Below are 24,719 nucleotides of genomic sequence, written 5' to 3'. Positions count from 1 at the left end.
TGCTCCCTGCCTGGCAGCACAGCGCTGGCCGGGGCTCCGCAGCTGGCTTTCCGGAGGCGAGCGCTCCATCCCGCTCCGCAGGGCCGTCTCCCTGCCTCTCCCTTCCTGTAGCAACTGCTGGATTTGCCGGCAGCTTTGCACCATGGCCATCGGTGGGAGAGAGCTCCTGGGGACCCCCAGCCTCCTGGAGCCGCCAGCGTGCGGGCGCACAACCCTGATCAGACATCAGAGAATCCCCCGCTCCCGCCCCGGGATGCAGACCCACGGGGAGCCGAGGCAGCTCAGCTCTCAGGCCCTCCCGGCCCCCTCCTCCGCCCCACCGGCCTCTTCCAGCCGTCTGGAGGACAGGTCGGCTCCGGCTCGCGGAAGGGCTGCCCGGATGCGGCCTCCCACCGCCGGCTCAGCTCCCTCCCCGCCGGCCGCAGGTGCCCCCGCGGCGCCCAGCTGCGGCGCGGTGAAAGGAGCCCCGTGGCCCAGCTGTCCTTCCTCCTCCTCCTCCTCCTCCTCCTCCTCCTCCTCCTCCTCCTCCTCCTCCCCCCCCCGGGGCCCTGCTTGAAGCCACGTAGCAGCGCCCGCCGCGCGCCCTCGTGCCAAGCTCACTGGCACCCAACCAGGCCCCGGCCCCCGGATGCCACATGTCCCTGCTCAAACCAGCCATTCCCGGTCTCCCTGCATCCCACCAGGCGCCAGGAAAAGCCAGGTCTGGGTGGCCACGGAGGGGAGGGGCTCCCGACCCCCAGCATCCTGCAGGGACACATAGACATCCCCATCCTCAGGGGTCCCGACCCCCTGCATCCCAGACATCCCCATCTTAGGGAGCTCTGGCCCTCAGTATCCCAGACATCCTATCCCAGGGGACTCCTGCCCTCCAGCATTCCGCCGGGACACATGGACATCCCTGGCCCCAAGGACTCTTGACCCCCAGCATCCTGGATCATCCCATCCTGGGGAGGGTCCCGACCCCCCACATCCCATGAGGACACACGGACATCCTTGGTCTGGGAGACTCTTGACCCACCAGCATCCCGGGCACCCGCATCCCAGGGGCTCCTGACCCCCAGCATCCCACCGGGACACACGGACATCCCCATCCCAGGGGCTCCCGCCCCCAGCATCCCATTGGGACGCATGGACGTCCCCATCCCAGGGGCTCCCACCCCCCAGCATCCCACCGGGACACACGGACATCCCCATCCCAGGGGCTCCCACCCCCCAGCATCCCACCGGGACACACGGACGTCCCCATCCCAGGGGCTCCCACCCCCCAGCATCCCACCGGGACACACGGACATCCCCATCCCAGGGGCTCCCACCCCCCAGCATCCCACCGGGACACACGGACGTCCCCATCCCAGGGGCTCCCACCCCCCAGCATCCCACCGGGACACATGGACATCCCCATCCCAGGGGCTCCCGCCCCCACCATCCCATTGGGACACACAGACATCCCCATCCCAGGGGCTCCTGACTCCCAGCATCCCACTGGGACACACGGACGTCCCCATCCCAGGGGCTCCCGACTCCCAGCATCCCACCGGGACACACGGACATCCCCATCCCAGGGGCTCCCGACTCCCAGCATCCCACCGGGACACACGGACGTCCCCATCCCAGGGGACTTCCCAGCTGGCAGCTCTGCCGGCGCTGCTCTCCCAGCCGGACGGTCCCAGGCCGCCCTGCGAGGGGAGCCGGGGGCAGCGGGGCAGGAGCCACGGGAAAGGCGTGCGGAAGAGGCTGGGAGGCAGGAGGGCAGGAGCGGGAAGGGAGGAGACGGCGGCGCTGCCGGCCGCGGGCCCCGAGAGCCTCCCCGTGGCAGCCGCCGACACTGGGCCCGGCTCCCTCCGGCCGCTCCGGGGAGAAACCAGCCTTGGAAAAGCGCTGGCGGAGAAGCAGGGCAGCGGGGACAGGGTGCTGTGGGAACGAGCCTGCTCCAATTAGCATCCCTTAATTAGCAACCGCCGTCCCGGTGCTGCCTCGGCTCTGCCTGCCGGAGGACAGTGCGAAGCGCCGGAGGGGGAACCCGGCCGGGCTTTCCGCAGGGAGGGACGGACGGCTCCGGCTGCTCCCGGGGGAGAGCGGACCTGCTGCGCTCGGCAGCTCTCCATCCCCCATCCCGACGGGAGAGGGATGAGGCACCGGGAGCAGAGGTGCCCCAGCGCCGCTCCCCGCTTTCCCGGGGTCTCCCAGTGCCCAGCCTGCCCTTTGCCCGGGAGCACGAGGAGGAGGAGGAGAGGAAGGAGCATGGCCCAGGTCCATCTCCCAGACGCCTGCATCCGGAGACCCGGAGAAGCCAGGGCCTCCGCTGGGGAGGGCCGCGCGGCTGGGGCTCGGTGGCGGCTCTCCGGTGGCCTTTGCCAGCAGAGGGGACTGTTGCTCGTCTCTCGGAGGCGGCGGCGGGAGCCGGCCAGCGCCAGGCCCTCGGGAGGGCTCCGGGGGGGGGACGCCGGCTCTTTTCCCCATTGCATGGGACGAGGATGGAGCAGGACCCTCCCGGAGGGGAAAACCACCATGGCACTGGGAGAGGAACAGCTGGTGAAAAGTCTCTACCCAAAACGATTTTCTTTTCCCAGCTCTTTTGTTCGCAGAAATCCCCAAGGTTTGATTTCTAAACCCGCTCCCCCGCCCCGGCCCTCTCCCCTCCCCCTGCAAATAAATCAGCTGGAAAGAATCACCCCCCCGCGCTCCCCGCGAAGCCGAGCGCGACCCGCCGCCAAAGCCGCCCGCGCCGCCGAAAGCCGTGAGCAAAACCAAATGTGCGGCCGGCGGCTGCCAAGTTTTTCTCGGGCCGTCGGCGAAACCTGGGGCGAGCTGCGGCCGTGCCGCGGGGTCCCGGCGGGCTCCCGGCTCCGCTCGGCGGCTCCGGCCGTGCAACATCTGGAAAGAGAGAGATCTGCAGCTGGAGGCAGCCGGGCGGGGCGTGGGGAGAGGAGGGGGCTCGGCCGGGGACGCAGACCCCCGCGGTACCCCAGCCCCTGCCCGCGGCAACACGGCTCTGCCCAAACCCCCCCAAAATGGGTTTCTGCCCTCGGCAATGTCCCAAACGGCCGGCAGCAGCTCCAGCACCTCCCCGGAGCGATTCCCACGGCTGAGCCGGAGCGGTTTTCCCGGTGGGAGCTGAGCCATCGAGGGACCCATCGCCCTCCCGAGCTGCGCGAAGCAGCAGCGGCGTTGCCAGCTCGCCCTTCCCCGGCGTGCGCAAACCGCTGCCGCTTTGCTGGGGAAACTGAGGCACGGCAGGGCCCCCACCCCCACCCCCACCCCGCCGGGCTCATCCCGTCTGCCCCACGTCCCCCTCCTCCGGCTCCGCTGCTGGGAAAGCTGGCACGTCCACAGCTTGAAAATTGCCAGACGTTTTTCCAGCGCTTTCCCCCTCCCGGGGGGAGCCGGCGGCGGGGACGCCGGGGGGCTCGCGCGAGCGAGCAGCCGCTCCCGGCGCTTAAAGAGCTCAGTGCGCCGAGCAGCCGGGACGGTGCAAAACAGACCCTGGAAAAGTGGGGGGGGGGCAAGAAGCCGCCCCCCCTGCCCCCAGCTGGGGGGCCCGCGTGGGACCCACATCTCCGTGGGGTGCAAGTCAAGACGGAGCCATGCCCGGCGGGCCGGCAGCGAGCCCCCGCGTCCCCCGCGCCGGCGGCGGGCAGGATGCGTGCGGGCCGCGAGCATCCCGGCCGCGGAAGAGTTAACCCCCCTCTCCGCCCGGGCGCGGGGGCCTCCCCCTCGGCGCGGTGGGGTATGAATAGCTGCGCCGCTTCGCTGCCCGCCACTCGCTCCCGCGCCCGCCCGGCCTCCGCGTCCCCTCCCCGCGCCGCGGCCACCACCGCGTCCGGGCAGCGCCGATGCTGAGCATGGAGGGCTTCGTGGGCGCCCGCGCCCTGGGCGAGGAGTCCCTGCAGATGTGGGACCTCAACAAGCGCCTGGAGGCTTACCTGGCCCGCGTGAAGTTCCTGGAGGAGGAGAACGAGGTGCTGCGGGCCGAGATCCGGAGCGCCAAGGGCAGCCCGGGCGAGGACTCGTGGAGGACCAAGTACGAGGAGGAGCTACGAGCCCTGCGGGCCACGCTGGACGATGCCTTCAGGGAGAAGTGCTCGGCGGAGCTGGCCCGGGACAACCTCTACGAGGAGATCCAGCACGTGAAAAGCAGGTGCCAGAAGGAGCAAGCGGCTCGGGAGGAAGCCAAGAAGCAGCTGTCCATGAGCAAGAAGGAGCTGGAGGAGGAGAGGAGGGCTCAGATCTGGCTGAAGGAGAGAGCCCTGCAGCTGGAGAAGGAGGTGGAAGCCCTGCTGGAGGTGCACGAGGAGGAGAAAGCGGGGCTGGACCACGAGATCGCCAGCTTCTCGCAGAGCCTGGAGAGCTTCCGCTGCGTGCCGGTGGCTTTCCAGCCCGTGGAGGTGGAGGACTACTCCAAGAGACTCTCGGAGATCTGGAAGGGGGCCGTGGAGACCTACAAGACGGAGGTGTCCCAGCTGGAGAGCTCGCTCTGCCAGGCCAAGGAGAGCCTCTGGAAAGCGGTGGAGGACAACCAGCAGAGCCAGCTGCAGCTGCAGCACCTGGAGAAGGACCTGGCGGGGCTCAGAGCGCGCAAGGACATGCTGGAGGAAAGCCTGTCGCGGCAGTGGCAGGAGCAGAGAGGGGAGGCCGAGAAGTTCCAGGTGGGTGAGGGCGGGACGGCAGGGCCACCCCGGCCCGGGAAGGGAGCGCCGGGGGGGGGGGACACCCGGGTGCCCAGGAGGGTGCTCGGGGCACCCACCTCCCGGGTAGGTGCAGGCGAAGCCAACGGGGGAGGAAGCGCCCCGGGTGGGACGGGGTGGCCGGGCAGCAGCTCGGGATAAGTCGCAGCTGAGGATGAGGCAGAGGGCGGGAGGAAGAGCAGCGCGGCGACATCCTCCCAGTGCAAAAGGGACCGAGGCAGCACCGCTGCAGGGGACCCCCCCAAGCCAGCGGCTCCTCCCCGTGCCCTGACTCGGTTTCCCCGCCGGCTGGGAGGCTTTTCCCCGGCACCAGCAGGTTTTCCCGGGGGACCGGCAGCCCCCGCCATCGCCCCCGCAGCCGCTGGGAGCCGGACCGGGGTCAAGCCAGCGGGGAGGCGAAGAGGAAGGACGAACTCCGGCCGGCTTCGCCGCAGCTGCAGCCGGACAGCTGCAAAAATAACTCAGCGGAGGAGGCAGCGGGGGGGCCGCGGCGGTGAAGGGGCTGGAAATGCCGGGAATGGCCGGGCCCCTCCGAGGGGAGCGGCTGGGCCCCGCGGGAAGGGTTCCCTCTTTGTTCCAGGTCCGGAGCCAGGCGCGGGCGACACGGGGCGGAAGAGCAGCGTGGAGCAAAGGGCGTCGCGGCCGCCTGAAACGCGGCTCTTTCCCACGCCGGCGGCGCGCGGCCCCTCGGCTCCCGCAGCCCCGCCAGCTGCTCTGTCCATCCCCGCTCCGTCCCACTGCCTCCGGCTCCCGTGCTTTCCCGCCCCGCTCCCTCTCGCTGCCCATCGCTCTGCTCCACCGTCCCCGCGCCCCCGGCACCCCTCTCCCGGCAGCATCCCCCCGGGAAGCAGGGGGACGCGGGCAGCCGGAGCTGCTCCCGGGGCTGGCGCCTTAGGAAGGAGGTGCTCCTCGGAGCCAGGTCCCGGCCGGCTCACCCGCATCCTCCGGATGGGGGCCGGAGCGGTTGCTTCCCGTGCATCCGGAGGGAGAGGATGGGGAGGAAGAGCGCCCACGGGGAGGGAGGAACATGCCACCGGCCAGAGCGTTCATGCCACCTGCACGGCCAAGGGGGGGGACCAGCCCGGTCCCACTCCCGCGGGGACGCGGTGGTGGCCCTGACCCCGCCGTCCCGCCGCGCTTGCCGCCCGCAGCTGGCGCTGGAGGCCCTGGAGCAGGAGAAGCAGACCCTGCGGGCGCAGATCGCCCAGGTGCTGGAGGACCGGCAGCAGCTCATGCACCTGAAGATGTCCCTGAGCCTGGAAGTGGCGACCTACAGGTGAGGTCCCCGGCGGGCCACCGACACCCCGCTCCCCGCCCGGCCCTTCCAGATGGCCCCGCACAAAGGCGGCCCGGAGAGGACTGGGGGGACCATTAGCATGAGAATAGGGGCTGTCCCCAGCGAAGGGGCCTCCCCGGCGGAGCATGATGTCACCCGGCGCCGACGCTAATCCCGGGGCCGGGGGGATGGGATGAGAGCCCCGGCGAGGGGGGAGCGCCTCTGCACAGGGCTGCAATTCCCTAGGGAAAGGGCTGCCCCGGCCCCGCAGCCCGCGCCAAGGCTGGGCTGCGAGCGAGGCTGCTGGAGCGATGCGGAGCGAAACCCTCTGCAACTCCTCCGTGCCTCAGTTTATCCGTAAAGCAAGGGGGACCTAGCCCGGGGGCAGCTCTTGCCCGAGCGCTCCCGCCGCCGTGCCCGCGTCACCCGCGCCTCTCCTTGCAGGACGCTGCTGGAAGCGGAAAGCACCCGGCTGCAGATGCCCGCCGGGGAATACAAGCTGGCCAACGGCTTGCGAGGTGAGAGCGGTGGGTTGCGGCCGGGCACGCGGGGCTCGGGCTGCGCAACGCGCCCGGCACCGACGCCGCGAGGGTTAAGGGGACGAGGCTGAATATAGACACCAGCGTTTCACTGGCAGCGGCGGCTCTGCCGCGATAGGAAGGTGCTAACAGCAGCCGCGGGACTCCTGGGCCCGCCTGGAGCTGGCCCTCCAGACACCTCCACAGCGGAGCAGATAAGGCCGGTGAGGGGGGAGGCAGCTCTGGTTTATCTGCTTCTTCACCTCTTTTTTTGTAAAGTCTCCCCATGCACGGGGAGGGCTGGAGCGACTCCGCACACCCGCAGAGACCTCGGGCTGCCCTAACCCCCCCCGAGCATTTCTGCTCCCTTCTGCTTTTCTCCCCTTGGCCCCGTCCCGCGCCGGGCTCCCGGCACTGTCCTCGGCGCTGCCTGGCCGGGGACGCCGGCTCCGCGGGCAGAGCACCACCACGGCACGGTGCGGGTCCTCGCCGGGAGATGCCGCGGCTCGGCAACGCTCCAGGGAGGAATTTCCCTGTTTCCATGAAGGGGCTGTTTAAAAATAGGAACAGGGAGACGGGTCAGCAGGCAGCAAAATGCGCAGGCGGAGGTGTCGCAGGGAGCCAGCAGCCCCCCAGACGAGGGTCCCCAGGGCCCCTCCAGCCTCCCCCAAAGCCCCATGGGGTTCAGCAGCATCGGGCCCATTTGCTGAGCGCCAGGTTGGCCCCGAGGAGCCCCATTTCTTGCAGACCTCATCCCTGACATGAGCATCTCCCAAAACACCCCCGGGCTCACGCGGTGCTCCCGGGGTGCCTTCCCCGTCCCAGCGCCGTCCCAGCCGTGCTTGGTTCTGCTCCGAGCTCGGCTGGCACGAACCCGCGGCGCGGGGCTCCTTCCCTCTCCGCCCTCGAGGGCGGGGGACAGCCTAACCCGGCTCTTCCCACGGCCCTTTGCAGATGTCAAGCTGGAAATGAGCAGCAGCAAGCTCCAGCCCGCGACGCCCGAGGGCAGGCGGCTGCTGTCCTGGGATCCCCGGATGAGCCCCTCCGTCTTCCCCAAGGCAGAGGCGAAGATGCAGCTAGCGAAACCCCAAAGCGATTCCCCCAAGGCGCTGACCCCCAAAAGCAAGAGCCCCGTCGCCAGGGAGTTCCAGAAAATCAACTCCGTGCTCCGGTCCCCGGCGCTGAAGGCTGCCGGTGCCGCCAGGGACCACGGTGCTGCCGGCCGCTCCGCGCCCAGCCCGCCGCCGCCCACCGGAGCGCTCCCGGCCGCCGGCACCGAGGCAGCGGCCCGTCCCTGCGCCCGGGAGCGACCCGAGCCCCCGAGCCACGCAGTCGCGGTGGGGCTGGAGCTGGAGCTGGGCGAGGAGAAGCAGCACCCTCAGGAGGGAGCCGCGGGGCAGGAGACCCAAGACCCCAGCGAGGAGCCACCGGGGAAGTCCCCCGCCCCACAGCTGCTGTACCCTGACCGGCTGGTCACCGAAGCGCTGGAAGATGCTCTCAAGGAGGTGAGGGATGACGCTCAGCCCAAAGAAGAGCCCATGCTCGAGGCCGAGAAGGCTGCAGAGGGATACAGGGTAGGGAGCGCACCCGAGCTCCCCAGCGGGACGGCAGCCGGTCACCCCGTGGAGGAGGTTGACGGTGCCGAGGATGCCAAATTTGAAGCCCTCTTGGAAGAGAGGGCTGGAGAAGACATGCACGAGGAACCAGACATGGAAAGCACCACTCGGCAGGACGGAGCAACATCCCACCTGGAGCTGGGACCATCCGGTGAGCAGGAGGAAGAAAACGCATGTGATTTTCTTGTTGCTGCACAGAGTGAAATAGAAACCCAGGAGGAGATGAGATCTTGGGAGGAGGAAGGGAGCAAAGAGGAAGAGATGCCGACGCTGCTGAGCCCAGAGGAAAGCAGGGAACCAGAAGTCACACGTGACACCGCAGACGGCCCGCTGGGCGAAGACACGCTCGCTTCATCCGAGCCCGACGCCGAGCGCTGGGAAGGCAGTGCGGATCGCCCCAGCCAGGCAGCGGCTGCGGGGGGAGGCCCGGAGGAGCCAGAGCAAGGAGAAGACGACGTGGAGGCTGGGAGCACAGAGGCACTGCACCTCTCGGAGGACGAGGAGAGACGGGGACCCTGGAGCCCTTCCAGGGAGGACGAGGAGTGCGATTTCCTGGAAGAAGGGAAGGAAGTGCGAGAGGAGGAGTCCCTGCAGAGGGAAATCCAAGCCACTCATGCCTGCCCCATGGAAAGCCACCCAGTTTCACCTGGGGAAAGCCACCTAGAAGAGGATCTTGTTGAGAGAGAGCAGGAAAGTTTGGAGCACCAGGAAATGCCTCTGTGTGAGACAGATCCCGCTGCAGACGAAGAAAGGGGGGAAGAGACGTGCCCAGAACATGAGCCCTCAAGCATCAAAGAGAGCATCTCAGCAGAAGCAGCTTCATCAAGGGCTGAAGAAGACTCCACGGGAGAGGAGATCACAGACAGAGCAAGAGATGGCGAGGGAGAAATGGCAGAGCCAGGAGAGGAGGCTTTGGAAGGAGAAGACCTCAGGGCTGAAGGGAAACCACTGGGACCTGAAGACCCAAGGCAGGAGGAAGTTACCTTGGAGGAGCCCAGGGATCTGCAGGAAAATGGCTTCGAAGACGACATGCTGGAGCAGGAGGACCTGGAGACGCTGCCGAGGGAGGAAGTCCTGGGCGGCGGAGACGACGGCAACTACCAAAATCACTGTCCAGAGGACTGGGAAACGAAGGGGGAGGAGGACATGGAAGGGTCTCCAGGGACAGAAGACGCCCATGTCACATCCCAAGAACCAGCCTGGGCAGACGACACCCTCACGAGCACAGCGGTACCAGAAAGCGAGGAGACGGAGGGCATTTCACCTGCAGAAACAGAAGAAATGGGAAAAGATGACGAAGACGACGCTGGGAGTAGGATGAGCCAGCGGGAGCCAACGCCACAAAACGAAGCGGAGCAGGAGGCTGAGCCTGCCCTGGGGCTGGCGAGGGAAGCCCGGGAGGGCCACCAGGACCAACCTGTCCCGGCGCCCGGGGACGAGGAGCTGGCCGTGGCCCCGGAGGTGTCTTGGGGGGCGCAGACGGCGGCTGAGGACGCGGAGGGTGAGCTCGCCTCGGAGCCTGACGGGTCGGAGAAGGCCAGCACGGGCCCCGCGGCATTTCAGCAGGCTCCAGGTGATGATGAAGACAGCGATGAGTGCCAGGAGGAGGAGGATGCTCGGGGAGCGGAGGAGCTGGGGCAGGAGCCGGGGACAGGCAAGAGCATTCAGCTGGAGGACACGCTGCCGGACCACACGCCTTTGCACCTCTACGAAGGGCAGATGCTGGCTGCGACGGCACCCAGCCCGAGCCCGCTGGCTAGTGAAGATGCCACAGAGCCTGCTCCAGGATCCGAAATTTCTCTGGAGGATGAAGGAGAGCTGGAGGGGAGCCACGTGCCAACAACTCCCTTGGAAGAGAGCCACGAGGAGGAGGAGGCAGGGATGGAGCCAGCGCCCGCAGCAGAGCATGTGGAGGAAGAGGAAGGTTATTTCATGGTTTCTGCTCCCAACCAAGAGGCGTCCAGCTCGGAGGAAGCCGAGATCTCAGAGGACTTTGAAGAAATTAAAGTTGAAGCAACCGAAGCCAGCAGAGATGATCTAAAAGCTCCCAGAGAAACATCTCCAGCGCCAGAGGAGGAAGGGCCCTTCGAAGCATTCGTTGGCGAAGCAGACGAAGGTGTAAAAGTGCCCACGGAAGAAGGTGAGATGCCAAAAGCGGAGGATTTGATAGCAGCGGCAGAGGAAGCGGTGCCGGCGGCAGAGCCCGACTTGCCCCCGGGCGAGGGGCGCTTCGCAGGGGTGGCCGACGAGCCGGACCGGGATGCAGAAAGCCCCGGCGCGTGCGAGGGACCAGGGCCTTCGGAGGGATTCGCTGCCCAGCCGGATGAGGCAGCGGGCAGCGCGGCCGAACTGGAGCGCGAGGCCAGCGGAGACGTGGAGTTTCCGAGCCGCGACTCCCCCGGGCAGCCGGGGACGGAGGAGCCCGTCCCGGGGCCAGAGGACGAGTCCGACGCGGCCAAGCTCATCCCTCCCGGAGGGCTCCAAGCACAGACGGATCCTGGGGAAGCCTTGGTCCAGCAGCCATCTCCGGCTCCAGAAGACGAAACGCCGGACGGCGACGGCCTTTCCCCGGCCGGGGAGCAGGAGCAGAGCTCGGACGCCGACCCACCTCCTCCGGGCTCCTCGCAGGAGGCCGACGACCAAGGGGGCAGCGACCCTGGGCACGATGGTTTCACGGAGACGAGTCAAGACAACGCAGACGGGCTTGATCTCCCTGCAAAAATGCCGGCGGACGTCATGAAAGACTCGGATATTCTGGAAATAGTGGAGCAAGCCCTGGAGTTCAACCAGGAGCTGATGCAGGGCGTGAGGCTGGCTGAAGCCGAGCCGCAGGCTCCCGGCGGGACCGAGCCGGCACGTCCATCCCACGAGCTGGGGGAGGATGACAGCGACTCCTCGCCCGTGTCGTCCAGCGAGGAGGAGCCCACGGTGCAGGAGCCGCCGGCGACGTCGGGGATCGGCGGGGCCGAGAGCGGGGAGCTGAACGGGCTGCGCAGCCAGGCCAGCCTGGAGGACCTGGCCGAGGTCCCCGAGGAGCTGCCCAACGGCGTCGAGCAGGAGCCGCCGGGCGAGGACGCGGAGCCGCCGGCCACCTCCGCGGCACCGCCGGCTCCGGACGGGCTGGGGCTGGGGGAAGCCCCCGCCGGCAAAACCCCCCCGCTGCCGCTGCCGCCGGGGAAGCACGCGGGGGCCGAGAGCGCGGCCGTCCTGGGGGAGCAGGTGCTGCGGCTCGCGCCCGGCCAGCCGCCGTGCCGCCCGCTCCCGGCCGAGCGGGAGTCGTGGTCCTCGGAGGACGACTGACGGCGCCGGGGGTCCGCGTCCCCGCACCCCCCCGCCGCCCGGCCCCCTCGACAATCGCCGCGCCAAGGCACGCCTCCCCCAGCCCCTCCACCCACCTAACGCCCCTCCACTTCTTCATTTCTTAACACGTTTGTGTGGATTTTTCTTTTTAAACGCAGGCGGGTGGAAGCCCGGTAGAAGGTAGCGACGCGGAGCAAGGAGCCGGATGCCGCCGAGGAGGGACGCGCCAGCCCCGTCCCCTTTCGGCAAGGCATCGGAGCCGGTCCCCAAGGCGATTTCGTGCCTGTTTTAAGAGTGAATACAGACCAGGCTGTTTTTCCCCTAAACTGCACGGTTGCTCTGGCATCTAGACCCCATTGCAATATTTAATTTAAACCCTCAATCTCCACTTTCCTTGCATTTCCCGTTTTCCATTCACCCTGAAGCACTGGACAAGCACCCACCAGCACCGAACCTGCCGCCGGGGAAACGCAGCGAGAAGGCGGGAGGCGGCTGCGGCCGCTGGTCCCCGCTCCCGGCCCTCGGGATGCTCGCGGAGCCCAGCCCCGGCCCCGGCCCTGGCCCACCGCTGCTCCCGGCCGCTCGACCACGCGAGACGCATTTGCTGCCTTGCCACTAATTTAATAAAGCATCGTCCTCCCACTCGAAGCCCGCTGCAGCCCAGGCTCCTCATTTCCCGGGACGGGGCCGGCTTGGCCGGGGGGGCGGGACGCAGCCAGGGGCTGGGGTTGCATTGCAACGGCGACGGCTTCGCTATCGCCCCCGCAGCGCTTTTTAGCAATGAGACAGCAGAAAAGAGCCGCGATTTCCGCCCAGGCCGGGCAGGCTGCCGAGGGGCAGCACGCGGGAGCTGCCGGAGCCGGGAGCGGCACGCCGGGCATCCCCGCGCCGAGGCTCCGGCTTGGCCCCGTCCCCACCACGCGCGAGCTGCAAGCGGTGCCCGGCCGCCCGGCCGGCTCGCACCCCCTCCCCGGGGCAGCTTTATTTAACCCGGGCGGCGACTGCCCAAAATAAGCTCGGGCGCGGGAGGCCGGCTGGTGCCCCCCGAATAGCCGCCGGCCGGGTGACGCCGCGGCCGCGCCGCAGCGGCCCGACCCCGTGCTCGCCCCCGCGCCAGGCTGCCGGCCGGCACCGCGGCAGCCGGCCCGAGTCAATCGCCCCTTTGTGCCGATGTGCTGAGCCACGGCGCGGCGGCCGCCGCCGCGAGAAAGGGCTCCTTCATGCCCGGCGGAGAGACGGGCTGCGTCACCGGTGGCCTTGGCCGGGGGGACCCGAGCGGCCGGAGCATCCCGCCCGGGGCCGGAGCATCCCTCCAAGGCCAGAGCATCCCGCCCGGAGCTGGAGCCCGGAGCATCGCGCCCAGGGCTGGAGCATCGCGCCCAGGGCCGGAGCCCGGAGCATCCCTCCCAGGGCCAGAGCATCCCGCCCGGCCGTGCACCCGCGGGTGCCGACGGCGATGGGCCCAGGGTGCCCTTGGCACCTCTCCGGGGTGCTCAGCATCGGCCCGTGGCACCCAGCCAGCTCCCGGGCCACCTGCCCGGCTGGCCCCACCGCTTGCCCACGCGCCGGATTTAGCCCGGCCGGCAGCGCTCGGAGCCCGATAAGGCCCTGACGTTTATCTGGCCTCTCGGAGGCGAAGCCCCCGGCCCCCTCCCCTGCCCGGAGGGGACGGCTTCCTTTTAAGGGCAAACTCCAACGGATCCGAACGCCGCGATAAAATTAAAAAAATAATAATAACCCTGCGATTAGTTTTGCCGGGCTGGAAGCCGGCGCTCGCGCAGCCCTCGGCAAGGCCGGCGGCGGCAGGACGCCGGGGCCCCGCAGCTCACGCGGAGGAGCCGGCCGCGCCGGGGCCCGGCAACGCGGGAGGCGACATTCCTCCCGAAATTAATACGCATTCCAGGCTGCCCCGGCGCTGACAAAGAGACGAGGGGGGACAGATGGCGGAGGCCGGGCGGCAGCCGCTGAGGAGGAGGAGGAGGAGGAGGAGGAGGAGGAGGAGGAGGAGGAAGAAGGGGCGAGGGTCACGGGGCGTGCAGGGGCCGGGGCAGGGGCTGCGGCTGGGCGCTTTGCAGAGCCCAGGGCTCTCCGAGGCGATGCCCTCCTCGGAGGCGAGTGCTCGGGGCACCAGTGCTCCGGGCTGGGCATCTCCCTCGCCGGTGCATCCCGTGCCGCCGGCACGCGGTACCCGGAGCTGACCCCGGCCCCGAAACGCAGCCGCATGCACAAACCGCCCGTTTCTCCCGGGCCAAAAGTCCCTGGAGCGAAGCAAAGCCCGTGCAGGGGCCCGGCCTCGTTAAACCCAGCCAGCCGAGCGTGCCTAATCCAACCCAGGGGGCAAAGCTGCGGGCTGGAAGGGGGAACCGTGGCTGGGCCGGGGCACCTGGAGGTGCGTGCATCCCATGCACCCATGCACGCACCCCATCCGTGCACCCCGTGCGTGCAGCCGTGCATGCAGCCGTGCAACCGTGCGTGCACCCCGTGCACCCCGTGCGTGCAGCCATGCACGAGCGCGTGCGAGGCCCCGCCGCGGCCCCGCGGGCCCTTTAAGCGCCGGCGAAAGCCCCTCGCGCCGCCTGGCCCCCCGCCAGACAATTCAGGGTTTTGTTTCCTTTAAGGCCGGCCGAGAGGGAGATTTCAATGGAGCCCACACAAAACCTCCCGGTGGGGTGAGCCCAGCGCCGGGATGACCTCAGCGATGACTTCACTCTGCTCGCGGCTCCCAAAAAAATCGCAGAAACCTTATAAGGAGAGGACTAAAAATACACGCGGAGGGGCACAGGCGGCCCCGGCTCCCCCTCCCCAAAACGAGCCCTGAGGATGCTAAATATACCCGGCGAGCGGGAGCAATGCCGGGCTGCCGCGGCCCCTCCGGACGGAGCCCGACCCCCCGGAGAGGCGGGCTGGTCCCCCCGGCTGAGCCCGGGAGCATCACGCCAAGCCACTGCCGCTGAGCCCCCCCATCCCGCTGCCGGGAATAGCTCCGGGCGGCTAAAATAAGCTCTGAGCCGGTTTGTGGGGCTCTCCCAGCTGCCGGGCCGTGCCCCCGGGGCCACGGCAGCTGCTGCCGGCGCGGATGCCAGCGGTCGAGCCCCCGCCGGGAATGCGCGCCTGGAGCCGTCCGTCAGCGCGGGGCGAAGGACGGGCCGAGCCGTGGCCCCCCCAGCCTGCACCGCGGAAAGAGCAGGTCCCGGGAAGCAGCGCGCAGGATGCGGCCGGCGGGACGGGCTGCATGGGCGGCGGGAGGAGAGCCACCGCGTGCAGCCCCGCTCCATGCCTCAGTTTCCCCTCCGGCCCAGGCAGCCCATGCGAAGGCGACGGCTCAGGCAGCTCCGGCCCTTCCCACGGGCGAGACGTGCCGGCATCCCTCCCCAAACCGCCCCGGCCCCCTCCCGGGACAGGGGGACCTCGCTGCGGTCCCTCTCCCAGGCAGGGCTTGGGGGGGCTGGGGGGCGGCGGGAGGGGGGGTGGCAGGCCAGCAGCCAGCCCACGCGCGGGGCTGACTCACCGCCGGCGGAGGAAACGCCGACAAAGCGGCTCCTTCCACGCGGTGCCGGGCCGGTGCCCCCCCCCCGGGCCGCGGGCAACGCCACGTTTTCTGGGACAGGATGGGACAAGCAGCGATTCACAAGCAGCCGGTGCAGAGGGATCGGAGGGCTGCGGCCCCTCACCGCCGATCCACAGCATCTCGCAGGAATTCGGTGCCCCCCCCCGAGCCCCCCGGCAGGTGGGAAGGGGGTGCTGAAACCCCAGTTGGGCGACAACTGCCCGGCAGGGTCGGGTTTCGCGGCGGAGGGCCGGGGGGGCTTAGCGCCTCCGGGGAGAGGCCAAGGCCGCACTGGCGGCACGTTTGACCCTCGGATCGCCCCGGGGCTGGGCTGGGGGCACGGCGCTGGCAGGCCGCGGGGCGACGGCGGCCCCCCGGGAACCGGAGAGCGTCCGGCTCCGGCGCCGGTGGCTTTTCCAAACATGGCCAGTGCTTTTGGAGGCCGACACCGGAGACGGCTCTCGCGGGACAGCCGGCTGCCCCCCTGGCGCTGCACCAGGGTCACCGGCACCAAGACGGGAGCACACCCACTGCCCCCCCTGCACAGCCCCAGTCCCACTGTAAGCCAGGGGCGCCCGGGTAGCACAGCCCGCGCCTGCCACCTTGCTGCCTTCCCTCCCTCCCAAAACCCTCCTCCTCGCAAGCCCCAGGGATGTATTGTTTCCTGGCTGCTGTCCCTTGGGGACACTCCCCCAGGAGCCCCAGCAGAAAGCACCACTCACCCCGATGAGCCTGAGCGGGTACCGGCTCCAGGAGGGGTCTACTCCTCCCGTGCCTCAGTTTCCCCTTACCCTATTGCCTACTCGCCTCGCCACCCCCTTCCCCGGCTCTCCCCCACGGCAGCTCACAGGAAGCCCGAGGCGGCGCTAACAGGACCCGGCTGCCCCCGCGGAGCCGCTTTAACCCGGTCGCGGGGCCGCTCGCAGCTGAGGCCGGACAACTCAGCGCACGTGCCGCGGCCGCGCCCCCGCCGGGCCGCGTCGGAGCCGCCGCCGCCGCCCGCACCACAGCGCTCCCTGCAGGCAAACCGCGGCGCCGCCGATTCCCACCTTTTCGACCGATTGGCCGTCGAGCCTGGCCAATGGGAGAGGAGGTGTCGGCCGGGAGGCGGGGGCCTTCTCTCCACGGCCAATCGGGAAGCCGCCAGCTCCCCCGCCTCCCAAGCCCGCTCCGGAAAAGCCGGGAGCCAATGGGAGGCGGGAGGGGCGTGGCTGGGGGGCGTGGCCGGCCCCAATGGGCGCGGCGCTGTCCGCGGAGGGGGCGTGCCCCGCGGGGTGGCCTCCAGCCAATGGGGTGGGCGGGGGGCGTGTCCCGGCTTCCAGAGAGTTCGGAGACGGGAGGCAGAGCGGCGGGCGGCGGCGGTGAGTGCCGGGGGGGCTCGGACGCCTGGGCTCCCTCCTCCCCCCCCACGCCCCCCAGGCCGGGACACCTGGGCCCGCGCTTTGCTGGCATCGCCGCCCCCCCACTTGCGCGGGGCGGCGGGGTCCCCCCCCTTCCCAGCCCCCCCCCCGCTCCCTTCCCCCTAGGCCGGGGACCAGCCTGGCTCCCGGACGCCTGGGCCCCTCTCCTGCGCGGGGGGGCGGGGGGGGTGTGACAGACTCTGCTCCAATTAGTGTGGCCCCCACCGCTTCCCGGACGCCTGGGCCCCTTCCGGGGAGACATCCCCCCCCCCCAGCACCTTCCCCCCAAGTAGGGGTCCGGCCTGGCTCCCGGACGCCTGGGCCCCTCCCCTGTGCGGGGAGTGGGGGGGGGGACAGACTGTGCCCCCACCTCCTCCCGGACGCCTGGGTCCCCGGCCCCCCCCTCACCCCCGGAGCCCCGAGGGGGCTCCTGTCACCTTGCTCGGACGCCTGGGTCCATCCCCCCCCCTCCAGCCTTAGGGGGGAACCCCTCCCCCGGGGGTCCCCCAGGCCCGTGGGGGGGCAGTTTGGGGGTGCTCAGGACTTTGGGGTGCCCTTCTCTGTCCTCCGGGGCAGGGCGACACCCCACGCGGGGCCTCGCTGGACGGGGCGCAGCGGGGACGGGAGCCCCGAGGGTCGGAGGTGCCGGGCGCCCTCGCTCGCAGGGCCAGGACGGAGCCAGCCCAGCTCCCCGGCTGCTGTTATTCAACCCCGCTCGGTGACGCTACCGCGGGGCGCCGGGCCACCCCCTGTCTCGGCCGGGGCCGTCAGCTGGCAGTTGTCAGGCCGGAGCCGCTTATTTACTGCTTGGCGCCGGCAGGACGCGAGCGAGGGGCGGGCTGGGAGGCTGCCGAGCGCTGCCCCGCGTCCCCTCCTCGCGCCCTGGGCCCCGGCAGCCCCCAAGTCGCAAGATAAACACGTCCACGCCCTGCGCGGGGCTTATCTGCTCCCGGCATGTTGCCTCCTGCGCCGGGGGAGAGCGGCTCGGCCGCGGCATCGAGGCGCTGCGGCCGCCAGCCCCGAGCGAGGCCCGGCCCCGGCTCGAAGTGCTTCGCTCCAGATGATGCTGTTGCTTTATGAAATGGGGAAACAGAGGCAGTGTTGGGCAAGCCGGGTGCAGGGCAGCTCGGCGGGGCGGCCGTGGATCCAGTAGCGAGAGCAGAGATAAAACCCTCCCGCTGCGATCGGGTTTTCGAGGCTGCTGTAGGGGGGCAGAGGTGGAAGCCAGCGTCCCCGGGCCGTCCTGGCCCGCGAGGGAGGGCCTGGCGGGGCGGCAGGCCAGGGGCTCATGGCTCTCTCCCCTCCCAGCGCATCGCAGCGAGGAAGATGGTGAAGGAAACCGGGTACTACGACCTGCTGGGCGTCAGGCCGGGGGCCACCCTGGACGAGATCAAGCGGGCGTATCGGCGCCTGGCGCTCCGGTACCACCCCGACAAGAACCCCAGCGAGGGCGAGCGGGTAGGTACAGCGGCACCGGCACCCGCCCCGCTCGCCTGGCCCCGCTCACCCTCCTCCTCCTCTCCCAGTTCAAGCAGATCTCCCAAGCCTACGAGGTGCTGTCGGACTCGCACAAGCGGGCGCTGTATGACCGCGGCGGGGAGCGGGCCATGAAGGAAGGCGGCCTGGGGAGCCGAGGAGGCGGCGGCGGCTTCGGCTCGCCCATGGACATCTTCGACCTCTTCTTCGGCGGCGGAGTGCGGATGCGCGGCCGAGGCGACAGGCGAGGTACCTGCCCGGCGCGGGGGCTGAGGACCCTGGGTGCTGCCTGCCAGGGTGACAGTGAGAGCGGAGACGGGACGGGATCCGCTCGCTGCACAAAGCGGCATCAACCGCTCCCGGCTCTGGGGGCAGCAGGGTCCAGTTGGATCCCACGGGCCACCTCCATCCCGCAGCGCACAGCCTGGCGCGGTTCTTTGTCATCCTCTTCATTACTTTCTCCATCTGCCCCTCTCCAAAGGGCCTGTCCCTGTCCCTGCCTTCCCCCCGCCATCGGCAGGGCCGGCGGTGACTCAGCCCTGCGCTGCCCTCGGCTCCCCGCGATCCCCGGGGGGGCTGGGGCGAGACGCAGGGCGTGCAGGGCCGCGCCGGTGACTGTACAGATGCTTTTGGCCTGGGTAATGGGAGAGGTTGGCCAGGTGACTCTGCCGCGGTCGTTGTTGCTGAAGTGGTTTGATTTAATAGCGGGGTAATTAGGGAGCGAACGAGAGCGTCCCATAAAGTCTCTTGAGCTGGGTCGAGGCGATAAGCCGCCCCGGCCCTGCTGAAACCTGGGAAGGGCACGCGGCTCTCACGGAGCACTGAGCGGACAGGCCCCGGGGGACGGAGACGTTCCCGACCCACGCTGGCGACCCGGGGCTGTCCCAAGCCCTGGGGAAGCTGGCAGGATCCAGGCTTGGGAGACGCAAGCAGATCCCTGCCAGAGGGCTTTTCCATGCTCAGCTTAAAATTATTTCTGTTCCTCCTGCTGTCCCTGTCCCTAGGATTAGGCAGCGCTGGCTCCAGAGGGAAGCTGTCCAGTCAGCGCTCCCGAAGGAGAATTATGGACGCCAAGCCCAGCCGGGCCATGCTTGGCGGCCCACTGTAGCCCAGGGCCTTCCCTGGGAGGGGAGAGTAGCGGCCAAAGACGCGGCCTTGTAATCAGTGAATCCGCTGCGTGACGGCCACAGAGCTGGCGCGTCCTCCCGGGAGCCGGTCGCAGCCGGGCCGTGGCAGCGCGGGGCGCTCACGAGGGTCGCGCGTGGTGGGGTGCTGAGCTGGGCTCTCCCTTCCATCCGGCCAGGGAAGACCGTGGTGCACCAGCTGTCCGTGTCGCTGGAGGACCTCTACAACGGCACCACGCGGAAGCTCTCCTTGCAGAAGAACATCATCTGCAGGAAGTGCGGAGGTGAGGCGCGGAGGGGCTGGGCAGCGGGACACCTGGGGTCCTCTCCCTGTCCCAGGGAGGGAGCTGGGAATAAAGCTGCTTTCCCCTTCTGCCGCGTCCCGGGCACTCACCTCTGCTGCCCCTCGCCCGCAGGCTGCGGGGTCCGGGAGGGTGCTCAGAGGAGGTGTCCCAAGTGCCACGGCTCGGGCATGGAAGTCCGCATCCACCAGCTGGGGCCCGGCATGATCCAGCAGATCCAGACGGTGTGCTCCCAGTGCCAGGGCCAGGGCGAGTGGATCCGGCCCCGGGACTGCTGCCTCACCTGCAACGGCCGCAAGGTCGTCCGAGAGAAGAAGATCCTCAGCGTCCACCTGGACAAAGGTGAGACGGGGCTACCCCGGTGGGCCGGCGTCTTGCGAGGCCCCACGGGCCAGTGTTTGCCCCTGAAACGGCCCCCGCGTGCTGCCCCGGAGCTGGCTGCGCGCCCGGACAGTCCCGGGAAGCAGCCCCAGGCCCTGAGCTCTGCCCGGCATCCCGCAGGCATGAAGGACGGGCAGAAGATCACGTTCCACGAGGAAGGGGACCAAGTGCCCGGCCTGGAGCCCGGAGACATCATCATCGTCTTGGACCAGAAGGAGCACCCTGTTTTCCGGCGCAGCGGCGACGACCTCATCGTCAAGAGGGAGATCAGCTTGGCGGACGCCCTGTGCGGCTGCCGGCAGGTCATCCGCACCCTGGACAACAGGACGCTGCTCATCGCCTCGCAGCCAGGTGGGGCGGCTGCCGGGGGCTGCCGGGGTCCCTCGCGCTGGGTGGGAGGTCTGGGAAGGAGGCAGGAGCACGGCTGGAGAGCCGGGAGATTGGGCGGAGAAGTCTCAGCGGTCCTGATGCCGGGGGCGATGCGGGCCGAGGGGTTAGAGCGGTGTGTGCAGAACTCCTGGGTCCTGCTTCCAGCTGCATCCTTGCTCTGTGGGAATGTGACTGTTCCTCCCTTTTTGATCCAGATCTGGCCTCCGCAAATTGGGGTGGGTTACGGGCAGCGTCCCAGGTTACGCTTCGATGCCCCGGGCTTGCTGCCGTGGAGGCAGCGCCGGCAAGGAGCCAGGGCGATGCCAAGAGGCCCTGGGCCAGGGCAAAGTCCTGCAGAGCGAGATCATGCTAACCTCCCGTCGCAGGTGACGTCATCCGGCCTGGGGACCTGAAGTGCGTCCCCAACGAGGGCATGCCCGTCTACAGGAGCCCCTTCCAAAAGGGCAAACTCATCCTGCAGTTCCAGGTAAGGAGCCCGCGGCGCCGCTGTCCGACCACCGATCCTTGTCCCAGCTGCGGCCCCGCGTGCCCCATCCCACGCCTCCGTCTCTTCCCTGTGTTCCCAGGTGAAGTTCCCCGAGCCCGGCTGGCTCCCCACCGAGCGGCTCCGCCAGCTCCAGGCCTTCTTCCCACCGCAGGAGGAGGTGATGGCCACGGAGGACACGGAGGAGGTAGAGCTCAGCGACTACACCTCCCACAGCGGCTCGGGCCGGCGGCCCTACGCTGGCGAAGCGTACCACGAAGACGACTTTGAGGACGGCACGCGCCAGCACGTCCAGTGCCAGACCTCGTAGCCGGGGGCCCGCAGCCCCCGTGGGTGGCAGCCAGGCTTCTCCTGCAGAGGGGCAGGGCAGCGGGGCAGCTCAGCGGGGCAGGCGGCTCAGAGAGCCTCCAAGTTCAGGGATGTACATAGGTCACCTTTCTGAGGGCGCTTAGCCTCCCTCGAGCCCCCGAGGAGCCGGGGACTGCGCTGCCTCCAGGTTTGGGGTGTCCTCTGCCCCCGGAGGGGTCCCGCTCCGGGGCAGGGGGGGTGCAGGCAGGGCTTGGTGGGGTGACGCAGCTTGCATAGACGGGTCCGGTCGCAGTTAGCAAAGCGGTGGCTGATTCCTGCCTGCCCGTGCTGGAAGAGGGGCTCAGCACCGCTCACTGCCAGGCCCTGGGGGTGTCCGCACCTTTCCCCCCGGCTCCGGCCCCAAGCCTTTCCTGGGAAAGGTGCGGTTGTGCCCCCAGCCGCACTGCGCTATGCGTTCCCACGCAGGTGGGTGCCATTTCCATGGGGGGTGGGACGGGACGGGGACAGGGCCCCTCTTACCTGCTCTTGCATGGGGGAAATTCCCACGTGGGCTGCGGTTGGCGATGTGAGGCTCCGGCGGGCCGTGCTGGCGTGGGCAGGAGGGAGCTGGCGGCGCAGTGCTGAGCTCGAGCAAGGCTCCGCTTCCCTCTCCGGACACAGCCATCTTCCCCTGCTCCGCAGTGCCCGAAACGCCAGCCCTGCCCGTGGGCTGGGAGCCGCGTGAGCGGAGGCGGCGGGTTAGCAGCCGGGTCCAGCCCGGGCTGGGCGCGCGTCACGCTGGGACTGATGCCAAAGCCAGGCCTCGCCGCGTGCCTCGGTTTCCCCATCAGCGAGCACCGCGGCCGGGGGAGCGAAGCCCCTTCGCCTCTGCGCGGGAAGCAGCCGAGCAGAGCTGCAGAGCGTTGCGCCGCGCTGCTGCCTTGATGCGGGGAAGGCAGAGCCGTACGGCCGCCGTGGCACGGCACAGCTCTCCTGGGCACAGCTCCAGGCGCCTCGGCCCGGGAACCGCGCTGCTCCGGCGGCTGTTTCTCACCTCCTGTGTGGGCAGCCGTGGTGGACCCGGCTGCCCCGGCGGTGCCCAGAAGCGGGGATGGAGGGGCTGGCGCAGAGCGGGCATTCGCAGTGGCCGCACCACGGCCTCACGTGGGCATCGCTGCCTGGAAAACGAAGCTAGTTTGGGACATCAGAGACTTGCCGTCCGTCTCTGCCCTCCCCTTCGGCACCGGCGCAAGGGCTGGGGGGGAAAACCCCGTGCTGTCGGCACACACGTCCCCGGCTCCGGCTGGCACTCCTCCGCCTGCGGATACAGAGTACGGACCTGACTCCCACCCCGGGGCTTGGCACGGCTGGCGCTGGCCCTATTTAACTTGCTTTATCCGTTTTCTTTCCTTGCTGAAGCCTAGGTTAGGCCCTGGGGAGCGGAGGGGAACTTCCTTTTCTCTTTGCACAGAACAGAAGGGGGTGGGGGGAAAACCCATCCCTATAATTTATTTTTGGAAGAATTTTAAAACTTTTTTTTTTCTTTTTTTTGGGGGGAAACTTTGTATGTGGCATTAAAAGCAATCCCAAGTCCGAGTCACCGCGGCTGCTTTGTTCCTGCGGTATCGAGTCTGGGCTGCTGCTGCTCCTGGCTTTGGTCCTGTGCCTCAGTTTCCCCGGCTTGGCAGGCCAGGGAGGAGGAGGAGGTGCAAATGAGGCTCCTGGGCACCGTGAGCCCTGCGGCGCGGGGACACCCAAGCCTCGCTCCCCAGGCCGGCTGTGGGATCCCACCCCCCCCGGCACATCCCGGTGCCGGTGGCTCAGCCCCGGAGAAGAGATGCTTGATCCAGGCTCCCGCCTGGAGCCAGGCTCCCTCTGTGCCCCGTCAGCACCTTCCCGCTTCCCCGGGCGCCCTTTGAAGTCGCCCAGCCCTTGGCTGGCCCCGGGCTTTCCCGACGCGCTGGCTGCTCCGGACGCGCTCGCCAGCGCCCCGGGATCCGGGATGCTCTCCATGCCACCGCAGCAGCGCTCCTGATCCCCCCACGCTGCCGCTCTCTAATTACCCCAGCCGCCCTCCGCGGCCTCTCGCTCCGGGTCCCCGAGCCCCAGGCAGGGAGCTCCGGGGCGCTGCCGCCAGGGAAACTGAGGCAGAGGCAGCCAGGGCAGCAGGGCCAGCGGCGACGGGGCAGCAGGCGGGTCAGGCTCCTCCTGCCCCTCCGGAGAGCGCGGGCACCGGGGCCTGACGCAGCCGCCTAATCGCCGTCTCCTGCGAGAAGCGAGCGACCCGCAAGGGCAAAACCCCGCGCACGTCGCTCGCCCGGGGGCGAAGCGGCCCCTCGAGGCTGCTGGGCCTCGGCGGGTGCCGGTGGGATGGCGGGGCAGCACCCCGGGGTGCAGCCCGGGTGGCCCCCCCGCAGGACGTGCCCCCGTCTCGCTGACGCCGGCCCGAGCCCCGGCTCGCCGGCCCAGACCCCTTTGCACTGTTGCAGCCTCTCCAGCCCCCCCCCCATGCAAACCGGGACCCCCCCCCCAGAGGGGTGAAAACACCCAGGCTCAATCCGCCCCCGAGCTGCGTCCCCTAAAATGCTCCATCCCCATCCCCACTCGTGCACAGGGGACCCGCCACCCCCCTGCCTGCACCCCCCCCCCCCCCAGCCTGGGGCCGGCCGGCGCCAGATGCAGCTGGAAGGGGAGAGAGAAAGAAAGAAGGAGGAGAAGGAGGAGGAGGAGGAAAGCGCCTCGCGGGTCTCTCCGGGCAGGAGAACAATGCTGGCCCGCTGCCAGGGCTGGCGAGGAGGAGGGTCGGCTTCCCCGGCCCCCCACCGCTCTGGCCCCCGCGCCGGCAGCCCCGGCGCCTCGCACACGCGCGGGGATAACCCGCTCCCCCCCAAGGGAGCGACCCAGCCCCGGGCTGCGGGGGCCCAGGCGTCCGGGGGAGCTGGGCACAGCTCACCCAGGCGAGATGCCCCGACCCCGTTTCGGCGAGCCGCAGCTCCGTGGGGCACGAGCATCCCGCGGTGCCCGGCGCTGCACGCGGTGGTCCCGGCAGCGGGGCAGGGCCCAGGCGCAGCCGGGCGCTGGAGCCCGTCCAGGGCACACGGTGATGCTGACTCAGCCCGCGCCACCCACTTCGCGCAACGCCCCAGCTCCCAGCACCCGCGAAGCCCTTCTGCCGGGAGCCCCGATTCCCTGGCGCCTTCCCCAGGGGAATGCTGCAAGGAGCCGGGAAGCCTTCGCCTGGGGATGCTCGTGCCGGAGCTGCCCCGTGCGAGCGGGGCCTCGCACTTCCCAGTCCGGCTTTTCCAGGGGGGACACACTGGGCTCGGCGGCTTTGCATCCCGGAGCCATTTCGTCCCTCCCCTGCAAGCTGCCCCCCGCCTGGCTCGGCCCCCTCTGCCCTCCCCGAGCCGGGAGTCCCCCCTTGACCGAAAATTAATGAAAGCCGCCCGGGGAGGGGGGTGAACCCCGCTGTGCATTCAGCGACGGCAGCACAAAGCGGCCGCAGCCCCCGAGCGCGGGTCCCCCCCGGCCGCGGCTTTGTCTCCGGCACATGAAAGGCGCCGGGCCAGCGGGGCCGGCCAAGGGCCGCGCGGGTCACCGGGCTGCATTAGTGCCGGATTAGAGGCGCCCGGGGCAGCCGGGGGCACCGGGAGCCACCCACGCGGCGCCGCGCGTCCGTCCTCCCCGGCACCCCCGGCTGCTCCGGCGGGATGCTGAGGGCTCCCGCGCAAACGCCACGGTGAACCCCGGCCCCAGGCGCTGCCATGGGCATCCCAGCCCCGAAACCGCGAGGGGCTCCCCGGTGATCCCCAGCCCTCACGGCTGTGCCCCATAGGGACCCCAAACAGCTGGAACCCCCCAGATCCAGATGTGCCCCCCACCGGCTCCGCTTTCGCCCCCTCTCCACCCCGGGCACTTTCGCTTCCCCCCGG

At 69.7% G+C, this 24,719-nt stretch overlaps 2 protein-coding genes across 2 annotated transcripts; both read left to right on the top strand.

The window, feature by feature from the left end:
* The first annotated feature begins 3,718 nt into the window (after positions 1 to 3,718).
* NES (nestin) lies at positions 3,719 to 12,043 on the top strand. The gene is made up of 4 exons (XM_064499167.1): positions 3,719 to 4,646; positions 5,837 to 5,961; positions 6,406 to 6,479; positions 7,434 to 12,043. The coding sequence occupies exons 1-4, from the start codon at positions 3,834 to 3,836 to the stop codon at positions 11,393 to 11,395; spliced, it is 4,974 nt and encodes a 1,657-aa protein (XP_064355237.1). The 5' UTR covers positions 3,719 to 3,833; the 3' UTR covers positions 11,396 to 12,043.
* A 4,200-nt stretch (positions 12,044 to 16,243) lies between these two features.
* Positions 16,244 to 22,383, top strand: LOC112990848 (dnaJ homolog subfamily A member 1-like). Its single transcript, XM_064498782.1, has 8 exons — positions 16,244 to 16,303; positions 17,651 to 17,800; positions 17,869 to 18,067; positions 19,122 to 19,226; positions 19,359 to 19,586; positions 19,746 to 19,976; positions 20,381 to 20,481; positions 20,582 to 22,383. The coding sequence occupies exons 2-8, from the start codon at positions 17,669 to 17,671 to the stop codon at positions 20,807 to 20,809; spliced, it is 1,224 nt and encodes a 407-aa protein (XP_064354852.1). The 5' UTR covers positions 16,244 to 16,303; positions 17,651 to 17,668; the 3' UTR covers positions 20,810 to 22,383.
* Positions 22,384 to 24,719: the final 2,336 nt, after the last annotated feature.

The sequence above is a fragment of the Dromaius novaehollandiae genome, chromosome 29 (assembly GCF_036370855.1).
Source record: "Dromaius novaehollandiae isolate bDroNov1 chromosome 29, bDroNov1.hap1, whole genome shotgun sequence".
In the NCBI taxonomy this organism is placed as follows: Eukaryota; Metazoa; Chordata; class Aves; order Casuariiformes; family Dromaiidae; genus Dromaius; species Dromaius novaehollandiae.
This window is presented reverse-complemented; position numbering and strand designations above follow the sequence as displayed.

Excerpts from the sequence above, each read along its gene's own strand:
- NES (XM_064499167.1), top strand. The coding sequence starts at position 3,834 with ATGCTGAGCATGGAGGGCTTCGTGGGCGCCCGCGCCCTGGGCGAGGAG. Across the intron at positions 4,647-5,836 it reads GGGAGGCCGAGAAGTTCCAG|CTGGCGCTGGAGGCCCTGGA; the intron begins GTGGGTGAGGGC and ends TGCCGCCCGCAG. Across the intron at positions 5,962-6,405 it reads CTGGAAGTGGCGACCTACAG|GACGCTGCTGGAAGCGGAAA; the intron begins GTGAGGTCCCCG and ends CTCTCCTTGCAG.
- LOC112990848 (XM_064498782.1), top strand. The coding sequence starts at position 17,669 with ATGGTGAAGGAAACCGGGTACTACGACCTGCTGGGCGTCAGGCCGGGG. Across the intron at positions 19,227-19,358 it reads CATCTGCAGGAAGTGCGGAG|GCTGCGGGGTCCGGGAGGGT; the intron begins GTGAGGCGCGGA and ends CCTCGCCCGCAG. Across the intron at positions 19,977-20,380 it reads GCTCATCGCCTCGCAGCCAG|GTGACGTCATCCGGCCTGGG; the intron begins GTGGGGCGGCTG and ends CTCCCGTCGCAG.